Source organism: Macaca nemestrina, chromosome X, assembly GCF_043159975.1.
Source record: "Macaca nemestrina isolate mMacNem1 chromosome X, mMacNem.hap1, whole genome shotgun sequence".
In the NCBI taxonomy this organism is placed as follows: Eukaryota; Metazoa; Chordata; class Mammalia; order Primates; family Cercopithecidae; genus Macaca; species Macaca nemestrina.
Genome location: NC_092145.1, coordinates 157,228,580 through 157,253,144, shown reverse-complemented (window position 1 = coordinate 157,253,144; position 24,565 = coordinate 157,228,580). Strand labels below are relative to the sequence as shown.

Below are 24,565 nucleotides of genomic sequence, written 5' to 3'. Positions count from 1 at the left end.
ATCAGACGTAGATTTGGTCTTTTTACATAATCCCATACTTCTTGCAGGCTTTGTTCATTTCTTTTTCTTCTTTTTTCTTTTGGTTTCTCTTCTCGCTTCATTTCATTCATTTGATCCTCAATCGCAGATACTCTTTCTTCCAGTTGATTGAGTCGGTTACTGAAGCTTGTGCATTTGTCACGTATTTCTCGTGTCATGGTTTTCATCTCTTTCATTTCGTTTATGACCTTCTCTGCATTAATTACTCTAGCCATCAATTCTTCCACTTTTTTTTCAAGATTTTTAGTTTCTTTGCGCTGGGTACGTAATTCCTCCTTTAGCTCTGAGAAATTTGATGGACTGAAGCCTTCTTCTCTCATCTCGTCAAAGTCATTCCCCGTCCAGCTTTGATCCGTTGCTGGCGATGAGCTGCGCTCCTTTGCCGGGGGAGATGCGCTCTTATTTTTTGAATTTCCAGCTTTTCTGCCCTGCTTTTTCCCCATCTTTGTGGTTTTCTCTGCCTCTGGTCTTTGATGATGGTGATGTACTGATGGGGTTTTGGTGTAGGTGTCCTTCCTGTTTGATAGTTTTCCTTCTAACGGTCAGGACCCTCAGCTGTAGGTCTGTTGGAGATTGCTTGAGGTCCACTCCAGACCCTGTTTGCCTGGGTATCAGCAGCAGAGGCTGCAGAAGATAGAATATTTCTGAACAGCGAGTGTACCTGTCTGATTCTTGCTTTGGAAGCTTCCTCTCAGGGGTGTACTCCACCCTGTGAGGTGTGGGGTGTCAGACTGCCCCTAGTGGGGGATGTCTCCCAGTTAGGCTACTCAGGGGTCAGGGACCCACTTGAGCAGGGAGTCTGTCCGTTCTCAGATCTCAGCCTCCGTGTTGGGAGATCCACTGCTCTCTTCAAAGCTGTCAGACAGAGTCCTTTGCGTCTGCAGAGGTTTCGGCTGCTTTTGTTGTTATCTGTGCCCTGTCCCCAGAGGTGGAGTCTACAGAGACAGGCAGGTTTCCTTGAGCTGCTGTGAGCTCCACCCAGTTCGAGCTTCCCAGCAGCTTTGTTTACCTACTTAAGCCTCAGCAATGGCAGGCGCCCCTCCCCCAGCCTCGCTGCTGCCTTGCCAGTAGATCACAGACTGCTGTGCTAGCAATGAGGGAGGCTCCGTGGGTGTGGGACCCTCCCGGTCAGGTGTGGGATATGATCTCCTGGTGTGCCTGTTTGCTTAAAGCGCAGTATTGGGGTGGGAGTTACCCGATTTTCCAGGTGTTGTGTGTCTCAGTTCCCCTGGCTAGGAAAAGGGATTCCCTTCCCCCTTGCGCTTCCCAGGTGAGGCAATGCCTCGCCCTGCTTCAGCTCTCGCTGGTCGGGCTGCAGCAGCTGACCAGCACCGATAGTCCGGCACTCCCCAGTGAGATGAACCCAGTACCTCAGTTGAAAATGCAGAAATCACCGGTCTTCTGTGTCGCTCGCGCTGGGAGTTGGAGACTGGAGCTGTTCCTATTCGGCCATCTTGCTCCGCCCCCCGAGACCCCATCTCTTAAAAACAATTTTTTTCAGAATAGATCTTAAGTGTTCTCACCACAAATAAATGGTAAGTATGTGAGGTAATGCATATGTTAATGAACTCAATGGACCCATTTCACAATGGGTGCATATTTCAAAACTTCATGTTGTACATGATAAATAAAACCATTTTCATGTGTTATAAAGTGTTTTCTTGAGTTTCTTTCAGTTTATCTCCATATCAGGAAGCTTTAACTAGACTTTAAGACCTAGTTTGAGAGTTCGTGAGCTTTTCCCCAATTCCTTTGATTGGGAAACTTGTTCTTCCCCCTCAGAAGGTACCTATAACGGTCACTATGCCATTCCCAGCAGATTCTAGATATGGGTCATCTGTAATTCCCTGCAGTCCTGGCAAGAGACCCAGCTCTTTTCCAAATGGCTGTGGCATTAACACAGGACCCATCCACTTTTGTGAAGAGCCGTGGCACAGATGAATCCACACCGTGCAACCTGGCTGGACAGGCTCCTTGGAGACCTGAAGGTATCGGCCCCTGTCTACAAATAATGTAAAGGACAGAAGCTTGACTACAGTTACCGGGTGAACAATGTCCCTCAAAAAGATACGTGCATGTCCTATCCCCCAGTGCCTGTGAATATCACTTAATTTGGAAATAGGGTCTTTGCAGATGTAACTAAATTAAGGTTCTCGAGATGACATCATCCTGGAGTAGGGTGGGCCCTAAATCCAGTGACAGGTGTCCTCATAAGAGACAGAAGAGGAGACACAAACACAGTGGAGAAGGCCATGTGAAAGTGGAAGTAGAGACTGCAGTGATGCAGCTACAAGCCCAGGGATGCCTGGAGCCCCCAGGAACTGGGAGAGGCAGGAAGAATCCCCCCTAGAGCCTCTGGCAGGAAGCAGACACAATTATCACACATTGGGCAGTGGCCCCCAAAATATATGGCCATGTCCTGACTCCCAGTACCTGGGAATGGAACCCTACATGCAAAGAGGGTCTTTGTAAATGTAATTAAGGGAAGGCTCTTGAGAAGAGATAATCCTGCATTAGGGTGACCCGAAACCCAGTGATGGGCATCTTTCTGAGAGACAGAAGAGGAGACACAGACACAGAGGAGAAGGTCACGTGAAGAAAAAGACAGAGACTAGAGTGATGCGACCACAAGCCCAGGGATGCCTGGAGCACCCAGGGGCTGGGAAAGGCAGGAAGGATCCTCCCCTAGAGCCTCTGGAGGCCTGAGACACCTTGATCTCAGACTCCTGGTCTCCAGGATGGGGAGAGCATAAACTCCTGTTAAGCCCCTAGTTTGTGGTCCATTGTTATGGCAGCCACTGGAGACTCCTAAACCACACAGAGGGCCCCAAGAAAGCCCAGTGGTTCAAGCCTCACATCCTGGTGTACTGTGTCTCCCCAGACTGTAATTTACAGGGTCAAGACATATATGGAAGTTCCTCCAAGTATAAGTCCCTCCAAGGTTGTCCAGAGCTAGAAATAGCCAACAAAAAGTTCATGAATTCTATCAAATTCGGGGATGCCAAAACTTGCATATAAGGTATGATACTACTTAAGAACAGTCTGTTTGTCAATTATGCATTTGCCTCCACACACAAAGTTTGTGGAAATCATACCTGACGCACAACTTTTAAAATCATCACTTGCGCACGTAAAACATATACTCCCATGTCCATGGCGAACTACTCACAAAAGCCAAAAGGTGGAAACAGCCCAGGTGTCCGTCCATGGATGAACGGACAAACAAAACAAGGTCTGCCCACACGATCGAACACTATGTGCTCATGAAAAGGAAGGAAGCCCTGACACAGGCTATAGCCTGGATGAACCTTGAAGACATCTGCTCAGAGAAAGTCAGACGCAAAAGCTTACATTTTGTACAATTCCATTTTCAGCAGGGCCATTTTTAGCAGAGCCCAGAATACCGAACCCTACAGAGAAAGTCAGTAGATTAGTGGCTGCTTAGGGTCGGGGTCCCCAACCCCTGGGCCACAAACTGGTAGTGGTCCATGGCTTATGAGGAACCAAAATGGGCCACACAGCAGGAGGTGAGCAGCAGGCAGGTGAGCGAAGCTTCACCTGTATTGACGGCTGCTCCCCATGACTGGCATTAGCACCTGAGCTCCGCCTCCTGTCAGATCAGCAGTGGCATTAGATTCTCATAGGAGCACACACCCTGTTGCGAACTGCGCATGTGAGGGATTTAGGTTGTGTGGTCTGTGGAAAAATTGTCTTCCACAAAACTGGCCCCTGGTGCCAGAAAGGTTGGGGACCGCTGGCTTAGGGCAAGAGAGGATGAAAGAATAGCAGCACAGTGATAGCTGAAGGGTGCAGGGTTTCTTTTTTGAGCTGATGAAAATGTTCTAAGATTAACCATGGGGCTGGCTGTACATAATCGTGTGTATACTAAAAGCCACTGAATTGCACATTTTAGATGGGTAAATTGCAAGGCGTGTGAGTTCACGCTCCATAAAGCTGTCTAAAAAATAAAATAAATAAGTAAACAAAATAATGAGTAATAACTTAGAAATTGTTACTGCTCTATTACCTTGCTTGAGGGGAGGGGAGATACAGTGTAGACCCAGTTTGACGTTGTGTGCCCAGAAACTCAGATTTGATAGATCTTTCCTGGCAGTTTCAAGTAAAATAAAAAATAAATAAATAAAGCACCAGATCTGAAATTTGGGCAGTGATTAAATCCGACCGCTAAACCTTGGTTTATATCTGCACATGTCAATATGGGTGTCAGACGGCAGACACGCACATCGGGTACCACTGAATACCTATGGGATCAAATACTGACCTTCATGTTTCCTAATCGCCTTGTTCTGTCAACCACGAGCAGTTTCTTAATGAGGTCTCTGTGTAGGGGAAGGAGACAAAAAAAGAAAAAGTGACAGATTATATATCCACATCAGCAAACGCGGCACGGCAACAGAGATAAGGTCTACCCACTCCGAGGACCACGGTTCATTTCCATTTTAGCAAAACATTTTCTAGTGCTTATTTCCTACCATCACCGGCTCTTAAATAACCTATGCAAGGCTGGGTTGCCCCCTGCATGGCTGAAGCTAAGGGAAGGGGGTTGATTACATCTTTGTCAAGAAACTACCCCTTTGAGTAGAAAAGGGTGAAATTTGTATGTGCCTGCAGGGAGGATCCAGACACTTAACGTAAACATGCCTGTCAGGCTGTCCCTGCAAAATAGAAGACATCTGCTTTCACCAGCATCCACAGTCACACGCTGCCCTGGGGGTCTGCTTACTGATGGGATTCCTGTTGTAAAAGGCTGGCTTTCCCATAAGCACACACATTAGGATGAGTCTCCTAAGTCTGCTTCTTCACTTGTAATCTTCCTTTTTAAATAACAGACCATGTCAGAAACACAGCAAGCCGGGAGGCTGGGCACACTGGCTCACACCTGTAATCCCAGCACTTTGGGAGGCCGAGGCGTGCGGAACACTTGACGTCAGGAGTTTGAGACCAGCCTGGCCAACATGGTGAAACCCCATCTCTACAAAAAACAAAAACTTTAGCTGGGCATGCTGGCACATGACTGTGGTCCCAGCTACCTGAGAGGCTGAGGCACAAGAACTGCTTGAACACAGGAGGTGAAGGTTGCAGTGAGCTGAGACTGAGCCACTGCACTCCAGCCTGGGTGACAGAGCTACACTCAGTCTCAAAACAAACAAACAAACAAACAAACAAACAACAACAACAACAGCAGCAAGCTGGTTCAATTAGGATGGGTAGTTAGAGATGATGTTGAAGACTTCTAGTAGATTAGGCGAGTTTTAAGATGCGCATTTATGGAAGTGGAAATGATCACGTGTGTCTGCATGTACACATATAATACACAGAGTATATTATGTATAATAATATACATAACATGAAATAATAATATAATATATTGAAGTCCCCCCAAACAATCCAATACTCACGACCCCGGTGTAAGCATCTAGGCTTTCCTGGCATAAACTACGTCCCAGGGAAAGTAGTATGAACTTGGACTGGGCCACTCCCAGGTTCGGTGACAGACTGCAGAGACTCCGACAAGCCAGGTGACGTCCCAGGGTCAGACTCCACCATCTAGACTGTGAATCTCACCAGTCCTGTCTGATCGGAAATTCCTGCCACCATGCTTTCTGAATTACAATGGGATGCTTGTCAGACTTCACTGCTTCTTTGCCTCTAAGTAAACCTCAGAGACCATCTGTCCGCCCACCTGAGGCTGGGATTTTGTATCCATCCTGCAAGGCTGAAAACCTTTGAGCAGGGTGGGGAATATAAAAAAATCACCGAAAAGTTACAAACCTTTCCACTACTTAGTGAGTTTCTCCTTCATTATTTTGACATGCTCCCCTCTGCCAAATAAAAATCAAGGTCATCAAATGCTACACCCCCAAAACATTCCCAAATAAATGTGGGGCTTTTTCCTCATATGATTTACACCACTGCCTGCCCCCTTATCACACACACTTAAACTTAAAGCTCACTGGAGTGGGATTATAAGAAAGGTTTATTTATGCTTTTATATTTTAAATAAACCTGTTTTCTTATAATCCCAGTCCAATCACCTTTAAGTGTGTACACTAATGGGGCAGGCAGTGATGTAAATTATAGTGGAAAAAAAGCCCTATGTTTATTTCAGAATGTTTTGGTGATCACCTTGATAAATTTCAATTTGTGTGTGTGTGTGTGTGTGTGTGTGTGTGTGTGTGTGTGTGTGTGTGTGTCTGGCATGTAAGAAAACAAAGTGTTTGATGACCCTGAATTTTTTAATTCTTTTGGTGTTTGGCATGTAAGAAAATGAAGATTTATTTAAAATACAGGGCACAGTGGCTTGTAATCCCAGCTATGCAGGGGGTTGAAGTGGGAAGATCACTTGAGACCAAGAGTTCGAGACCAGCATGGGCAACATAGTAAGGCCCCCGTCTCTACAAAAAATCAAAACATCGGCCAGACATGGTGGTGCAAGACTGTAGCACCAGTTACTCAGGAGGCTGAGGTGGGAGCATCATTTGAGCCCAGGACGTTGAGGCTGAAGTGAGCTATGATTGTGCCACTGCACTCTAGCCTGGGTGACAGAGCAAGACATCCAACTCTTAAAAAAAAAAAACAAAAAAAAGTAAAATACCAAAGCAAACTCTTATAAAGCAGAGTCTAGAAAGTAAAGAGTGTGGATGGGAAGGGGCCCCCGAAGACGCAAAGCCCTATAAAGGAACAACAGAAGTGTCCACAGCTGTAGATGGGTCCCTTGACCCCAGGATAAGCGACACATCTGCCGGCACTCTTTTGATGCACTATAGCCAAAATTCTAAATTTTATTTATGATCCTGGCACCAGCTGGCTCCTCTCAGATGCAGGTACTTTCAGGCATGAAAAAAACCCCGGCAGATAATACCTCTACTGAACTGGCAACAAGTCCCAAAGCTTTGTTTTGGTGTTTTCTTTTAAATGATATTTCTTTCTATAAGGAATGTCAATCCTGACATGCCATTTGCCCAGGCGACATGTTTACCGGGTCAAATGATAAAAGTTGTAGGAACCAACATACGACTTTAAGAAGCTGAGAATCAAAATTCTAGCATCACGGCCAACCAGGAACAGTGATTTGGATAAGAAAATGCATCATTAAGGCCAGGTGCAGTGGCTCACGCCTGTAATCCCCACACTTGGGGAGGACAAGGCAGGAGGATCAGTTGAGCCCAGGAATTCAAAAGCAGCCTAGGCAATGCAGCAAGACCCCCATAGCCATCTCTACCAAAAAATAAAAGGAAAGATATGAGTCACTGAGGTCTTGCTTCTCAGTCAATTTGAGAAGATTTAACAAATAATGGAAAGAAACGAAGTTTTACTCAACTACCACTGTTCCTGCTCTTGGTGGACCCGCACTGGGTATGTAAAGAGACAGGGACGTTGTGGGGAACACTGGAAGGGGCTGGGAGCTACGTAAAGAGAGGGATGTTAGATCAGACAGGACCAAGATGGTCACCGCTGGTTCTCTACTCTCTAGGAGAGAAAGAAGGAAAAGTGGCAAGAGTCCAGACTTTGATTATGCTTCTGGTGTGTTCTATTTTTGCAATTCCTTTTTTTGTTTGTTTGTTTCCACAGGACATTGGAAACCTCTCTCCCTCTCCCCCCGCCATATATATATATATATATATATAATTATTTTTTAAATTTTTTTTTGAGAGGGTCTCACTCTTTCACCCAGTCTGGAGTGTAGCAGTGCAATCACAGGTCACTGCAGCCTCAACCTCCTGGGCTCAAGCAGTCCTCCCATCTCAGCCTCCCTAGTAGCTGGGACTACAGGCACATGCTACCATGCCCAGCTAATTTTTGAATTTTTTTGTAGACATGGGGTCTTGCTACATTGTCCAGGCTGGCCTCAAACTATTGGACTGGCCCCAAGTAAGCCTCCTGAAGTGCTGGGATCACAGGCATGAGCACCTCACCTTGCCAAACTCGATCATAAAAGTGCTTTGCCATCCACTTGATATAATGTCACTCGACTCAGATGGATTTGGGGCCTGAGAGACAGGTTCTACACAATCCTTTCTATTTCCTTCCAGAGCAGTTGGCTTCTGAGGTGCTGTTTCCCCTGACACCTCCCTGTCTTACCATTCACTGGACAGGGTGTTCCTTCTAGGCGATTCATTGTTAAGCGGAGCCTCGTTTTCTTGCTAAAGTCTTTTAAAACCGGCCTCTAGTGTGTCAAACACAACACAAGCTCAAGCCAATAAAACACGACCTTATCTTCTGTTCAGACTAAGAACCTCTGGTTAGGATGGGGTGCATTCGCCACCAAGAAACTCAACTGAACGTAGCCAGTGGCCCCATAAGGGGCATATTCAAAACAACCTGGTCCGTCGCCCTGAAATAAGTCTTCTCCAAACTGAACTTCCACTGGCTCACAAGAAAATAGGCCATGGAAAATAAAAGTTTAATTCTCAACTAGATGCATTCAGCTCTAGTTTGTGCCCAGGGGGCTGGTGCACCCATTAACTCATCTGAAAAATACAGTGAAACAAACAGAAATCAGTGCTTATTGCAGTAAAAATGGCTACCAGGTGACCCGATTGGGTAAGGTAGCCAGAAAACCAAAAGCATTCTTATATTTAACAAAGTATCTTTTCTCCCTATTGCAACAACCTTAATAAAATGTGCATCCAAAGTTGCCAATATCCAGCAACTATGTAAATGTTTGTAAAGCAACATGCTCAGAACTGAAAATGTTGACTTTAAAAAGGGCTTAGAGGTTGAGCATAATTTAAGCCGGAGAGAAAGGATAAAACTCTGCTAAACCCATCAACAGTTCTGCTAGCCACAGAACTAGGATCCTTCTTGTCAAATTCCAAAACTGCTCTCTCATAAAATACGACGACAAACTCATTCATTGGCTCATTTTAAACATAACATATCACCAAAAGAATAAAATACAGCCAAGACTCATTAAAATGTGAAGTTATCATTAAAGTAGAATACTTAAAATCTTTTTCTTTTCTTGTGGAAAAGACAACTGTCCAAAATAGTTTATGCGCAGCACAGTTAATACCACAATATGGTATCCTGCTGAGTGCGTGTTTTCATGGTGATTTTAGGCACTTTAAAAATAAACACACCCCATGACGAGGCAAACGGTTTACTTACTTTACATGGAAATCCAAATGTCTGGGGAAATCTATTTTGCCTGCAAGAATTTTCTGATAAATGCCAAACGGGTTGTCATCAAAAAACGGAGGAAACCTGTTAGAAAAACAAACATGTATTTTTAGTGGTGAGTAAGCATGGAAAAAAATCCCTGCTTTGTAAAGATAGCTATTTCTGCTTAACACAGGCAGAAGATAATTTATTTCACATGCACTCTTCCCCGCACACTGAAGTTGTCACGATCTGAAAGCACGTGACACTCAGATGGTTCTAAGAGGCAAGGCATCGTGTGCCGCAGCCCGATGTAAGGGAAGCTCCCTTGGAGAGAATATAAAGACCATTTGAGAGGCAGAAGGCAACTCCTTTGAGGCAGAAGGCAACTCCTTTGAGCATCTTATTCAGAGGGGCCACCAGCCCATTCCTTAACTATGCACTAAACACTGGACGGAAATGCTCTCTCATGTTTACCGGGGTGAATCCACCACCGTGACCAAGCATGGAACTCAAACGTCTCAACAGCGAAAAGATAAGCAGTCCAATTAAAAAATGGACAGGTGGTCTTCACAGACATTTCTCAAAAGAAGACATGGAAAAGGCCAACAGGTATATGAAAAAAATGCTAAGTGTCACTAATCACCAGAGAAATGCAAATCAAAACCTCAATGAGGTAACAATCATCTCAACCCAGTTAAGATGGCCATTACCAAAAAGACACTGTAATCCCAGTACTTTGGGAGGCCGAGGCGGGTAGATAACCTGAAGTCAGGAGTTTGAGAGCAGTCTAGCCGACATGGTAAAACCCCATCTCTACTAAAATTACAAAACTTAGCCAGGCATGGTGGCACGCGTCTGAAATCCCAGCTACCCAGGAGGCTGAGGCAGAAGAATCACTTGAACCCGGAAGGTGGAGGTTGCAGTGAGCCAAGATCATACCATTGCACTCCAACCTGGGCAACAAGAGTGAAACTCTGTCTCAAAAAAAAAAAAAAAGACACATACACACAAAAATAACAAATGCTGGTGAGGGTGTGGAGAAAAGAGAACTCTTTTTTTTTTTTTTTCAAGACAGGATCTCGCTCTGTCTCCCAGGCTGGAGTGCAGCGGTGCAATCTCAGCTCACTGCAACCTCTGCCTCCCAGGCTCAAGCGATCGACCTGCCTCGGCCTTCCAAGTAACTGGGACCACAGGCGCCCACCATCACACTGGCTAATTTTTGTACTTTTTGGAGGGGGCGGGGGGTTCACCATGTTGCCTAGGCTGGTCTTGAAGTCCTGGGCTCAAGTGATCCACCCAGCTTGGTCTCCCAAAGTGCTGGGATTACCAGCGTGAGCCACCGTGCCTGGCTAGAAAGGGAACTCTCATGCAACGCTGGTGGGAATGTAAACTAGTAGAGCCACCATAGAGAAGAGTATGGAGGTTCCTCAAAACACTAGAAATGGAACTCCCACATGACCCGGCCATGACATTACTAGGTATCTGTTCAGAGCAAAGGAAGCCATGATATCGGAGAGACATCGGCACGCCCATGTTTACCGCAGCACTATTCACAACAGCCACGATAGGGAATCAGCCTAGGTGTCCACCCGCAGATGAGCAGACAGTAAAGAAAAGGTGCTATCTACACACAGTAGAATACTATTCAGCCGTGAAAAGGAATAAAATCCTCTGATTGGCAGCAACACGGATGAAACTGGAGGACGTTACGTTAGGTGAAATAAGCCAGGAAAAGAACATTAAACAGTACTTGTGCTTACTCATACATGAAAGCTATAAAAAGCTGATCTCCTGAAAGGATAAAGAAGAACAGAGGATACTAGATTCTGGGAAGGGAAGAAGGGAGAGATAGGGAGAGGTTTGTTAAAGGATATAAGATAGGAGGAATATGTTCCAGTGTTCTATAGCCTTGTAGGGTGACCATAATTAGCAATGAAATGTCATACAGTTTCAAATAGATACAGGATATTCAATGTTCCTAACACAAAGAAATGGCAAATAATTGAAATGATGGATATGCTAATTAACCCTGATCTGATTACTCCATTCTTTGTATCAAAGCATCACTGTGTACCCCATGAATATATACAATTACTATGTGTCAATTTAAAAAATAAAATAAGCCTGGGAAATACGGCAAAACCCAGTCCTTAAAAAAAAAAATTTAGCTGAGTGTGGTGGTGCACACATGTAGTCCCAGCTACCTGGGAGGCTGACAGGGGAGAATCGCTTGAGCACAGGAGGTCAAGGCTGCAGTGAGCGGTGATCACATCACCACACTCCAGCCTGGGTGACAGAGTGAGACCTTGTCATAACATAAAATAACATAACATAACATAAAGTAAAATATAGGCCGGACGCTGAGGCTCATGCCTGCAATCCCAGCACTTTGAGAGGCTGAGGCGGGCAGGTTACTTGAGGTCAAGAGTTCCAGACCAGCCTGGCCAACATGGTGAAACCCGTCTCTACTAAAAATACAAAAATTCGCTGGGCATGGTCGCCGGTGCTTGTAATCTCAGCTACTCAGGAGGCTGCGGCAGGAGAATTGCTTGAACCTGAGAGGCAGAGGTTGCGGTGAGCTGAGATCGTGCCACTGCACTCCAGCCTGGGTGACAGAGCGAGACGGAGTACATAAATGAAATAAAATGTAAAATAATTGTTAAAGTTTACAGTGGTAAATACGCCACTATGGCCAAGAACAGGACATCTTTCTCGAGGCTTCCTTCAGTCTACAGCACAAGCAGTACCTGATATGTCCTGCCTTGGAGAGCTCGGTACTGAGCCGGCTTGCACGGCACTATAAGGCACCCTCAATAAACTGCAAGTGAACGTCAGTGAACTACTTTTTTTTTTGAGACAGGTCTTGCTCTGTTGCCTCCAGGCTGGAGTACCGCAGCGTGATCCTGGCTCACTGCACTGAGCCTTGACCTCCAGGGCTCAAGCTATGCTCCCACGTCAGCGTCCTGAGCAGCTGGGGCTACAGGTGCACACCACCACACCAGGCTGATTTTTTTTTTTTTTTTAACTTTTGGTAGAGACGAAGTCTCACTATGTTGCCCAAGCTGGTCTCAAACTCCTGGGCTCAAGTGATCCTCCCACTTCAGCCTTCCAAAGTAATGGGACTACAGATGTGAGTCACCACACCCATCACTGAATTTCTTTATACTCCTCATTCACGGAACAATATGTGGCAAGCAACAGGTTGTCCGGAGCTGCACGCCCCGGCCATAGCGAATAATAATTAAGGATTAAACGCCTGAGCTATATTCATTTCCACCCCACACCTTCTCCCTATCTTTGCCTTTTTTCCCCTGTACTAATACCTCATTAAAGATGGCGCTCTTCCTGCTGCTTCTTCACTCACTTTTCCTGCGACCGGGAAAATTATTACTTAATAGCGCAAGCGCAACATGACGTCCGACGGGAGAAACCGAAACTAACCTGACCACGCCCTCGGCAATGAGATCATTTCCGCCTTAGCCCAACCCCTTCCCTTCCAAGTGTATATAAGGCAGTGCATTACCGCCATTAAACGAGACTTGATCAGAGCACTGTCTTGTCTCCATTTCTCGTGTCTCTTGTTCCCCAAATTCCCACCCCCTCCTCCAGGGCCTGCTCTGACTATCCCGCGGGCCGGGATAACAGGTGATCAATAAATGTGTATAGGCCAATGAAAGAGCCCGAGTTTATCATATTTTTCTTTTTTGTGAGACAAGGTTTGACTCTGTCACCCAGGCTGGAGTGCAGTGGTGCAATCATAGCTCACTGTAGCCTTGAACTCCCCCAGGAGGCCATCCTCCCACCTCAGCCTCCCATGTAGCGGGGACCACAGGTGTGTGCCACCATGCCTAGCTAATTTTTTGACTTTCTATAGGGATGCGGTCTCACTATGTGACTACTTTTAAGGTGCAGGAGCAGAGTCTGTATTTGTAACTGAGACTGGGTGGTCTGCAAAGCTGACCAAAGCTCTTTGCCCCAAGAAAACCATTTCTTGACCCCTGAAGACCAGGAAAAAGACAGAAATACATGCAAATACAGCCTTGAAAATAGCGGTGCGTGTGTGAAAACAAGATTGTCATGCTATGCTTTGTTGACTGTAGTAAAAAGATTGCAGTCCTGCTGCAGAAACCAACAGACTTTAGTAATATCTAGAAATTTTAGAAATATGTGAAATAAACTAAAAAACATATATACTTAAAACTGCAAAGACCAAGATAAATCCAAGAACACCTAGAAGTCAACTGTATTAGTCCATTTGCAGTCTGCTATAAAGAACTACCTGAGACTGGGTAATTTACAAAGAAAAGAGATTTAGGCCAGGCACAGTGGCTCATGCCTGTAATCCCAGCACTTTGGGAAGCCAAGGCAGGCAGATCACGAGGTCAAGGAGATCGAGACCATCCTGGCTAACATGGTGAAACCCCATCTCTACTAAAAATACAAAACATTAGCTGGGCGTGGCAGCGGGCGCTTGTAGTCCCAGCTACTCAGGAGGCTGAGGCAGGAGAATGGCGTGAACCCAGGAGGAAGAGCTCGCAGTGAGCCGAGATAGTGCCACTGTACGCCAGCCTGGGTGACAGAGCGAGACTCCGGCTCAAAAAAAAAAAAAAGAAGAAGAAGAAGAAGAAGAAAAATAAAAGAAAGAAAAAGAGATTTAATTGACTCTCAGTCCCGCACGGCTGGGGAGGCCTGAGGAAACTTACAAATCATGGCGGAAGGCGGAGGGGAAGCAGGGCACATTTACCTGGTGGCAGATAAGTGACAGCGAGCAAAGGAGGAAGTACTACACTTTAAAACCATCAGATCTCCTGAGAACTCTCACAAGACAGTACTAGGGCAATGTTGCTAAACCATCAGAAACCACTCCCATGATCCAACCACCTCTCACCAGGTCCTGCCTCCAACACTGGGGATTACATTTAAACATGACATTTGGGTGGGGACACAAAGCCAAACCACATCATCAACCAGTAAGTGTATACTACACACCTACATGTCCGAGGCACAAGTTGTACTTCTGACATTTTCTCATACTGACCAGGACAGAGACTCATATTGGCTCAAAGTCATGTTTTCTATTTAGCTTCTTTTGACTTAGATACTCCAATTCAGGTATTCTAGCAATGGAAATACCTTACAAAATGGAGCTTTCAAATGATACCCTCACTGATGATCAGAAATGCCAATGAGCAAAAATAATTCTCTTGTAGATTCCAAATCACTTCCTGACCTTAACGAAATTCAGTGGAGTGGGTGGAATGAGAGGTCTCCAGGAAGTTACATCTGTGATCCTGCCCCACCAACCTGCGAATGGGACCTTATTGGGAAATAGGGTCTTTGCAGAGAGAATTAACTCGAGGAGCTTCAGATGACATCATCCTAGAATAGGGTAGGTCCAAATCCAATGACAGGTATCATCGTAAGAGACTGAAGAGGAGGCACACACACAGAGGAGAAGGCCACATGGGGACAGAGGCAGAGATGCAGTCATGTGGCCACAAGCACAGGGACTCCTAGAACCCCCAGGAGCTGGGAGAAGCAGGGAGGATCCTCCCCTAACGTCTCCAGAGGGAACTGGATACACCTGTAGTGGACTGAACTGTGGCCTTCAGAAAGATCCATCCACGTCCTAATGCCCAGACCTGGAATGAGACCTTATTCAGCAACAGGGTCTTTGCAGATGTGATTAATTGAAGGATCTTGAGATGAGAGCGTCCTGGATTAGGGTGGCCCTAAATCCAATGACAGGTGTCCTTCCTTCTAAGAGACCAAAGGGGAGACAGAGACACGGAGGAGAAAGCCACATGAAGGTGGAGGCAGAGACTGCAGTGATGTGGCCACAAGCCCAGGGACTCCTGGAGCCCCCAGGAGCTGGGAGAGGCAGGAAGGATCCTTCCCTGGAGCGCAGTCCTGAGGCACTTTGATCTCAAACTTCTGGTCTCCAGGACTAGGAGAGGATAAAATTCTCTTGTTTAAACCTTCCAGTCTGTGGTAGTTTCTAACAGCAGTGCCAGGACATTCACATGTAGAACTACACACATGATCTGTCCAATACACTTCAGTGAAGAAAAATTCAAAGGAAAACAAAGAGGAGAAATACAAAGTACAAAAATGAAAATCAATGGCAGAGGTGACAGAGAAGTGGGGGTGGGTTACATGAGGAAATGAAAGATACTAGAGAAAGGTAAATGATTAGGTGTGTGCGATCTTCCTTCTTAAATAACATTTCAGTTGCTCATTTTGCACTTTAGCACGAAGGTGACTTTTCCAATAGCATCTCTCTTTGGTCCGCTGGTTCTGGAGTTACGGGCCACCACAACGTACTGATAAACCACCCAGGCCAGGCTGGGAAGCAGAGCTCTGAGTACGGACACTCGTCAGATCTGCGTGTCCGATCTGCGTCAACACTGCCGCCTCAGACGTGAACAACGTCCCGAGCCGGTCCTCCCTCACCCACCCGCAGAGTTCTCTGTAACAGTAGTTGGGGGAGTTGTATTCCTGTTTCTCTCTAGGTTTGGGTGGTGACCCTGTCTGAATACATTCAGCTGTGTGACTTGATCGGGGAAATGCACAAATACAGGAATGGAGCATTAAACTCCAGGAGGAAATGTGTCATACATACCTAAAAACATTTATGGAGAATATTAAATGACGTGTTGTTGGACAGTAGACAATACATAAGATCATGGGAAAGGTATTTAATAAGCAGAAAAAAATAAATAGTAAGTGAGCACTAACTGATGATCTTGCCCGAAAGAAAAAGCAGAAACTGTGTGTGTGTGTATGTGTCTGAGAAACAGCACTCCCCCGGACGCCTGGGCAGTGCCCTCTGAAACCCTCAAATTTCTCTCTCTAAACATACAGACTGCTTCCAATTCTTACCAAGTGAAGAATAAATTCTCATTATATGGCATTTGGCATTATTAAGCAAGCTAAATTGATCTGTGGTGACAGCTATACTAGTAAGGGCAATCTACTAATCAGCATGAATGCAAGCTTGAGATTTTCACCTGAAAAATTCACGCTCAGGCTAGGCACAGTGGCTCATGCCTGTCATCCCAGCATTTGGGGAAGCCAACGCGGGAGGATTGCTTGAGCCCAGGAGTTCAAGACCAGCCTGGACCACACGGTGAGACCTCGTCTCTACAAAAAATTTAAAAATTAGCTGGACGTGCTGGTGTGTGCCTGTGTTCCCAGCTACAGCTTCTGTAGTCCCAAGAGGCTGAGGCAGGAGGATCGCTTGAGCCCCGGAGGTCGAAGCTTCAGTAAGCTATGACTGTACCACTGCATTCTAATCTGGACACAGAACAAGACCCTGTCTCAAAAGAAAAAAAAAAAAAAAAACGCTCATGCAGTGGCTCACGGCTGTCATCCCAGCACTTTGGGAGGCCAAGGCAGGTGGATCCCTTAGAGCCTAGGAATTTGAAATCAGCCTGGGTAATATAGCAAGATCCTATCTCTACAAAAGATTTTTTAAAAATTAGCCAGGTACAGTAACGTGTGCCTGTCATCCCAGCTACTCAGGAGGCGGAGGTGGGGGGTTTGCTTGAGCCCAGGAGGTTGAGGCTGCACTGAGCTGTGACTGCACCACTGCACTCCTGACTGGGCAACAGAGCAAGACTCTGTTAAAAAAAAAAAAAGAAAAAGAAAAATGAAAAAGAAACACACCAATTGTGCCACTAGCTCTATCATTTGCCAGTAAAATTTGAATGTAATTATTCCACCTATCTACATCTTCCAGTAAAGTGGACGGTCCAGGCAGAGATGCCCTGGGCGCTGCGAGCTGATGTTCTCCCTTGTACTCAGCTGGGAAAACACCCTCCTGAACTCTCGGCCGACACATTCCCCGCCCCACTTTCGAAGGCCGGGGCCGGCCTTGGAAGATGGGTGCTTTGGAAATGCATTCACGAAAAGGCAGGCAGAGGCTTTTAGAGAAAAGAAGAAAGCCGTCACTAGAATTTCACTAGAATTTCATCCCACCTTGACTTCTTCCTCAAAAATCCTTGTCCCGATACCTTCAGATTAAAATCTAAAATCTAGGCCAGGCGCGGTGGCTCATGCCTGTAATCCCAGCACTTTGTGAGGCCGAGGCAGGTGAAACACTCAAGGTCAGGAGTTCGAAAGCAGGTTGGCCAACATGGTGAAACCCCATCTCTACTAAAAATACAAAAATTAGCCAGGCATGGTGGCGTGCACCTGTAACCCCAGCTACGCGGCAGGCTGAGGCAGGAGAACTGCTTGAACCCAGGAGGCAGAGGCTGCAGTGAGCTGAGATCACGCCACTGCACTCCAGCCTGGGCAACAGAGAGAGAGTCCCTCTAAAGAAAATAATAATAATAATAATAATAAATAAATAAATAAATATAAAATCTGTGCTCCTCAGATGAACCAGGGTGGGTGAGGTGGGAGATGAGACAGGAGAATTCAAGGGCCAGATAAAGCGGAAGGAGCAAGCACTGGGGTGTGTGAGGGTTGGGGCTGAGCGGAGAGTTTGAAAATATAGCCCCGGGCGCGTTCGCGTGGGCATCATAGCAGTGGCTCTCAAAGTGCAGTCCCAGGGTGGCTTCCCGACCCCAATTTAGGGATGGGTGAGGTCGTTTTTCTGACTCCAGCTTTGAATAGTGATGAATTTTCTTCCTATGCCTCAACTCAGCAACACGCTATGCAGCACAGCAGACAGTCTGCAGATGAAGGGAGGAGAGGCCAGCAGTCCTGGTGAAAGCTGGACACTAAGAGATTCGCAAAACCCAGAAAACACGGCCAACCTCCTTACGAACGTTTTCTCTCTGTCACCCAGGCTGGAGTGCGGTGGCGAGACCACAGCTCACTGCAGCCTTGACCTCCCAGCCTCAGTGATCCTCCCGCCTCAGCCTCCCAAAGTACTGGGACCACAGGCGTGCACCACCAAGCCCAGGCAATTGGTTTATTTCATTTTATTTTTTGTAGAGATGGGGTCTCACTATGTCGCCCAGGCTGGCCTCCAACTCCTGGGCTCAAGTGATCCTTCCACCTCAGCCTCCTGAAGTGACAGGATTACAGGCGTGAGCCACCGTGCACAGTCTGAATGGTTTCAATTCTAGAAAGTGCGGTTACACATTTTTTCCATTAAAAAATGCCATTTATGTTCACCTCTGTGATTATTATTTAACTTCTCATATATATTACTTATGTATTCTGTTTATTTATATTTCAGTCCCACTTTAATTTCAAATGCAGTCAGCGTGGACAGCTGTAACAAACAGAAATGAAAGTTCTGCGGGTTGTTAATAACTCTGAGCTATGTGTTAAAGGGTTCCCGAGGCCAGCATGTTTGAGAACCGCTGCACAATGCCTGACGCTCTCCATGGAAGAGGCTTCATTGCAAAGAGATTCTACCTTCTCTAGAATCTTCTGCACCCTGTCTGCTATGCTATATTGTCTTAGTTGACACCTATGAGGAAAATTCATCACTATTCAGATCTGTCGTTGGAAAAATGATCTCACCCATCTGCTAAAACACACTTCCGGAACCCGACAGTCCTCTGGGATCCCTCTTTGAGAATCATTGCTGTCATAACTAAGACAAGATGCCCCGGGGCTTTTTCTCACCCTACACTCTGCTCTATGCCGTGCGTGCCCCTGTGTTTTGTTCTTGATGCTTTAGCTGATTTTTTTTTTCTTTTTCTGAGTCAGTGTCTTGCTCTGTTACCCAAGCTGATATGCACTGGTGCAATCTCAGCTCACTGTAGCCTCAACTTCCTGGGCTGAAGCAATCCTCCCACCTCAGCCTCCTGAGTAGCTGGGACTACAGCTACATACAACCACACCCAGCTAGTTTTCTTTTTATTTTTTGTAGAGATGGGGCCCCACTACGTTGCCCAGGCTGGTCTTGAACTCTTGGGCTTAAGCAATTCTTCTGTCTCAGTCTCCCAAAGTGCTGGGATGACAGACAGGCATGAGCCACCGCGTCTAGGCTTTACCTGACTCTTGAGTTAAACTCTCTGGGAGAATAAAAACACGGAAATGGATGAGAAAAGAGAATAGGATGGGAGAAATCGGAGCTGAGCTTGGGTCCTTGGAAAGTGCATGAGTGATTTTGTTCCAGAATGTGCCACACAATTTTCATCTGACCTAAACATGTCTCGTTCCATGAAAATAAAATCTGCAACATGATATGACCTCCTTCCTAATCACATGGCAGATTTTACCAAACAGATGTTTTCCCCTGTGCGTAGTGGAAGATTGAGATAACCAGTTAAAGCAATAAAACAGACAAGGCACAGCCTCACTTGATCCTGCTAAGAGTGGGAATCCATCAAATGGAGCTGGAATAGGGAAGGTGCAGACACGGGCTGCGAAGGGAGCAGGAGGACTCTGACTGCAGGCCGGCTCCACTTATGTGTGCAGCAACGCCCTCCCTCTAGCCACCAGAAGTTTCTGGGTTGGAGGAGGTGAGGAGAGCAGCTTGGAAGCATTGCTCTCAGAGACAGGCAACACATACAAAATCAAGATGGTTTCAGAGCTGCTAAGCAGTATAAAGAAAACAGATGGGCTGATCGGACAGGGCATGTCCCAGGAGAACAGGGAGGCCCCAGAGGGCTGTGGGAGCAGGTGACAGGTGAACCTGCAGCATGTGCAGTGGAAGGGAAAGGGCCAGTCCTGGCCGGGCGCGGTGGCTCACACTTGTAATCCCAGCATTTTGGGAGGCTGAGGCAGGTGGATCACTTGAGGTCAGGAGTTTGAGACCAGCCTGGCCAATATGGTGAAACCCCCTCTCTACTAAAAATACAAAAATTAGCTGGGCGTGGTGGCACACACCTGTAATCCCAGCTACTCAGGAGGCTGAGGCAGGAGAATTGAACCTGGGAAGCAGAGGTTGCAGTGAGCCAAGATTGCACCACTGCAGTCCAGCCTGGGTGACAGAGCAAGTCAAGAAAGCAGAGGTTACAGTGAGCCAAGATTGTGCCACTGCACTCCAGCCTGGGTGACAGAGCGAGATGGAACAGAAAGGAAAGGAAGAAGGAAAGGAAGAAGGAAAGGAAGAAGGATAGGAAAGGAAGAAGGAAAGGAAAGGAAGAAGGAAAGGAAAGGAAAGGAAAGGAAAGGAAAGGAAAGGAAAGGAAAGGAAAGGAAAGGAAAGGAAAGGAAAGGAAAGGAAAGGAAAGGAAAGGAAAGGGGAACGAAGAGGGAAAAGGAAAAGGAAAGGAAGAAGGAAAGGAAAGAGGAAAAAGGAGAAAGGGGAAAGGGGAAAGAGGGAAGGAGAAAGAGGGAAAAAGGAAAAGGAAAGGAAGAAGGAAAGGAAAGGAGAGGAGAGGAAAGGAGGAAAGGAGAGGAAAGGAAAGGAAAGGAGGAAAGGAGAGGAAAGGAAAGGAAAGGAAAGGAGGAAAGGAAAGAAAAGGAAGAAGGGAAGGGAGATGGGAAGTGAAGGGAGAAGGGAAGGGAAAGGAAGGGAGAAGGGAAGGGAAAGGAAGGGAGAAGGGAAGAGAAGGGAAGAAGGGAAGGGAGGAAGGAGAGACAGAAAGGGAGGGAGGGAGGGAGAGAGGAAGGAAGGAGAGAGGGAGGGAGGGAGGAAAAGAAAAGAAAAGAAAAAAGAAGGGAGGAAGGAAGCCAGCCTTTGGGCAGGGGGACAGGTCAGGCTTCCTGGCATGTTTAAAAAGCAGTGGGAAGACGAAGGGCCAGGCTGTTGTCTAAGGGGGGTAGACAACCCACAGACAGACCATCTCAGAACCTCATATGGTAACAAGCTTCCGATTCTGCTCCAGTCATCCAGGAAGCAACAAGCGGGCTCCCAGGGAAGAGGGGCACAGCTGGTGGGCGCGTGGACAGGGTGCCTGCAACTGCTTCCAGGAAAATGTACTGCAGGCGGAGGGGATGCAGGAGACAGTGAGAAGGCTTGGGGTGGTCCAGGCAACCTGAAGCCGGCCAGAGCTGGGGAAGAGCACAGGAATGCCTGGGAGAGTTGGGGTCAGCGAAGCTGGTTAACTCTCAAAACACCCACCCATGTGAAAAGACACAGGGCTGCTGAGAAATTGAAAAAACAATATTCACCCAGAAATAGACTCTAATTAGAAAAAAGGAAAATAAAAAGAGGCCTACTGTGAATCAATAGCTCCCTGCCTCATGAAATGCACAGGTCAGCAGACTGGGCTTTGATTGGGAGATGGTTATTCATTTAATTATTCACTTTCTTTTTTTTTTTTCTTTTTTTTTTTTGAGATGGAGTCTTACCTCTGTTGCCCAGGCTGGAGTACGGTGGTGCGATCTTGGCTCACTGCCACCTCCCTGCCTCCCAGGTTCAAGTGATTCTCGTGCCTCAGACTCCCGAGTAGCTGGGATTACAGGCACTATGTCCGGCTTTTTTTGTATGTGTAGTAGAGATGGGGTTTCACCATGTTGGCCAGGCTGGTCTCCAACTCCTGACCTCAGGTGATCCACCCACCTCGGCCTCCCAAAGTGTTGGGATCACAGGCGTGAGCCATGGTGCCTGGCCTAATTTTTCATTTTCAATTAGCCTAATGATTTATTACATTATAATTAGGTTATTTTCTATTCTATTATATTCTAATATATATAAATATTCCAATATGTTATAGCCTATTAACAATTCTCATAACTTTATATAATAATTCTAATACAGTCATTCTAATGACTGGAGGGGTAATATTCTATTCTTTTTAAATTTATTTTTATAAATTTTTAACTTCAACATACCTTGAAACTAATACTGTTTTAATTATAGTCTAATAATTATATGCTGTATTCTAACAATATTATGTTCTAATAGTATACTGTATTCTAATAATAGTCTACTCTATCCTATAATGAGTAAAATTTGGGGCACATGAACCTCACTCTATTTAAAACTATTAGACTACAGGATACAACAATCCTCAGGCAACGCTGCCCTCGTGTGGTCAGTGTTATCACTGAAGGAAAATGTGGTGCTTTCCTCGGTTGGATGCTGATCAATATGCCTAAGTGATTTTTACAACCTTCTGAGTTTGCCTGGGACATAATGGGCTAGAGTGCATATTGAGAAGTTTAATTCTATACGATTTGTAGGCATGTCTCAGCAAAGAGTAATGGAAAATTCAAAAGACCAACAGGCAGGTAGGTAGGTAGATTATTGATAGCTAGATAGACAGAAAGGTAGAGATAGATGGATAGGTAGGTATGTAGATGATTGATAAATAGATAGATACATAGAAAAGCAGACAGATGAATAGATAAATAGATGATTGATAGATGGATAGGTAGGTAGGTAAACAGTTACATAGAAAGACGATAAATAGATGGATAGGCAGATAAATAGGAAGCAGATGGATAGATTGGTATATGAATGACAGATAGATGATAGGTAAATACATAGATAACAAGTAGGTAGACAGATAAAAAGATTGTAGAGATAAAGAGATGGAGACAGAGAGATGGATATATAAATATATAAATGACAACTCAGATGACAGATAACGATAAATAAACATATACATGCATACATAATAGGTAGCAGACCATAGAGACAGACAGGGATAGGTGTGTGGGTGAGTGGATGAATGGATGGATGGATGAAGGGGTGGGGGGTGGATGGATGGATGCATGGATAAATGAAGGGGTAGGTGGGTGGATGGATGGATAGATGAAGGGGTTGAGGGGTGGGTAGGTGGATGGATGGATGAAGGGAAGGGGTTGGGGGTGGATGGATGAAGGGGTTGGGGGGTGGGGGAGTGGATGGATGAAGGGGTGGGGGGTGGATGGATGAGGGGGTAGGGGAGTGGGTGGGTGGGTGGATGAAGGGGTAGGGGAGTAGGTGGGTGGGCGGATGAAGGGGTGGGGGGGGTGGATGAAGGGGTGGGGGGGCTGGATGAAGGGGTAGGGGGTAGATGGATGAAGGGGTGGGGGGTAGATGAATGAAGGGGTAGGGGGGTGGGGGGTGGATGGATGGATAGATGAAGGGGTAGATGGATGGATGGATGGATGGATGAAGGGGTGAGTGGATGGATAGATGAAGGGGTGGGTGGATGGATGAAGGGATGGGTGGGTGGATGGATGGATGAAAGGGTGGGTGGATGGATGAATGAAGCGGTGGGTGGATGGATGGATGAAGGGGTGGATGGTTGAATGGATGAAGGGGTGGGTGGATGGATGGATGAAGGGGTGGAGGGGTAGATGGGTGGATGGATGGAAAAGTATATAAACATAGATAAACAGATGGGTAGATGGATGGATGATAAACAATATACATGGATAGGCAGACAATGAAATACAGGTGTTTGTGGGTTCCACTCTCCTCCTGTGGCATCTCAGGCTCCGGTTTTGTGGTGGAGTTCTTTGGCAGTGCTTGTTCAACATCGTTCTGATCCCCAAGCTAGTGTGGGAATTAACGGATTCACTTTCTTTATAAAAGATGGCAGAGATAAGCACATGGGACGATGACCCCTGTCTGCTCCCCAAACAAAAGTCAGTGACTGCCTGGATTTTCTAAGGTGGATGTTAGAATGTCACATGCTCCACACTCCCAGGAACAAGCGCTGGGTCTGGGTGCTCCCGCCAGCAGGATCTGGCTGAGACACGCCTTCCAGGCAGGAGAATGCCTCTCCTCCTTCCCTCCTTTGTTTCCAACTGAAAGGGAAAGTTTCCCAGTAAAAATATCTGGTGTTGACCCCCTGCAGGGAATCAGAGAGATGTGAGCAAGGATCTGGCTTTTGCGACAACGGAAGGCACTCAGAGGATACGCTGGTGTCTGTCTTTGAGACTCAGGGGCAAGCAGAAAAAAGAAGGAAACAGGAAAAGAGAGAACATAGAAGGCAGAGTGTCGGCTGTGGCAAAGCACGGCAGAGGATCCCCCAACCGGTGTTCTGGGCCCTCGCAGGCTGGGCTTCCTCTCGTCTTCATCCCAGAGAGGAGAGCCTTTCGTGCAGAGCCACACGGTGCAACAGTTCCTCTGCACACACGTAGCTCACTCCTTCCTACAGGTTCCTTTCTGGAAAAGTGCCACGCTACTGAGTCGTCTTAGGGAATTAATGGACATGCTGGGTACTAACAACGGAATGAGGATGACGCCCACGTCCTGGGTTTCCAAGTGTTGCATGCTTCCTTTGCGTTTCTGGTCAAGTCATAGTGGAGTTGTCCCAGGCACATGCTAGACTCGAACACTCAATCATGCTGACATCCCAACAAATGACCGACCTCTCTGTTATGTGGTGGCAGGGAGGATGGCACATCCCCTGACTTCCAAATGTCACCCAACACAGGGATCACAGGCGCTGGAACCAGAGCAACTCCATCTTGAACAGGGGCCGGGTAAAATGAGGCTGAGACCTACTGGGCTGCATTCTCACACGGTTAAGGCATTCTAAGTGACAGGACGAGATAGGAGGTCGGCACACAAAGACCCTGCTGATAAAACAGGCTGCTACTAAGC

At 46.4% G+C, this 24,565-nt stretch overlaps 1 protein-coding gene across 1 annotated transcript in view; it reads right to left on the bottom strand.

Moving 5' to 3' along the window:
- LOC105478074 (protein kinase cAMP-dependent X-linked catalytic subunit) overlaps positions 1-24,565 on the bottom strand; it is a 122,325-nt gene that overhangs the window by 23,151 nt on the left and 74,609 nt on the right. The window contains 2 exon segments of the mRNA XM_011735046.3: positions 4,322-4,379; positions 9,172-9,267. Of these exon segments, the coding sequence (XP_011733348.2) occupies positions 4,322-4,379; positions 9,172-9,267 (154 nt within the window).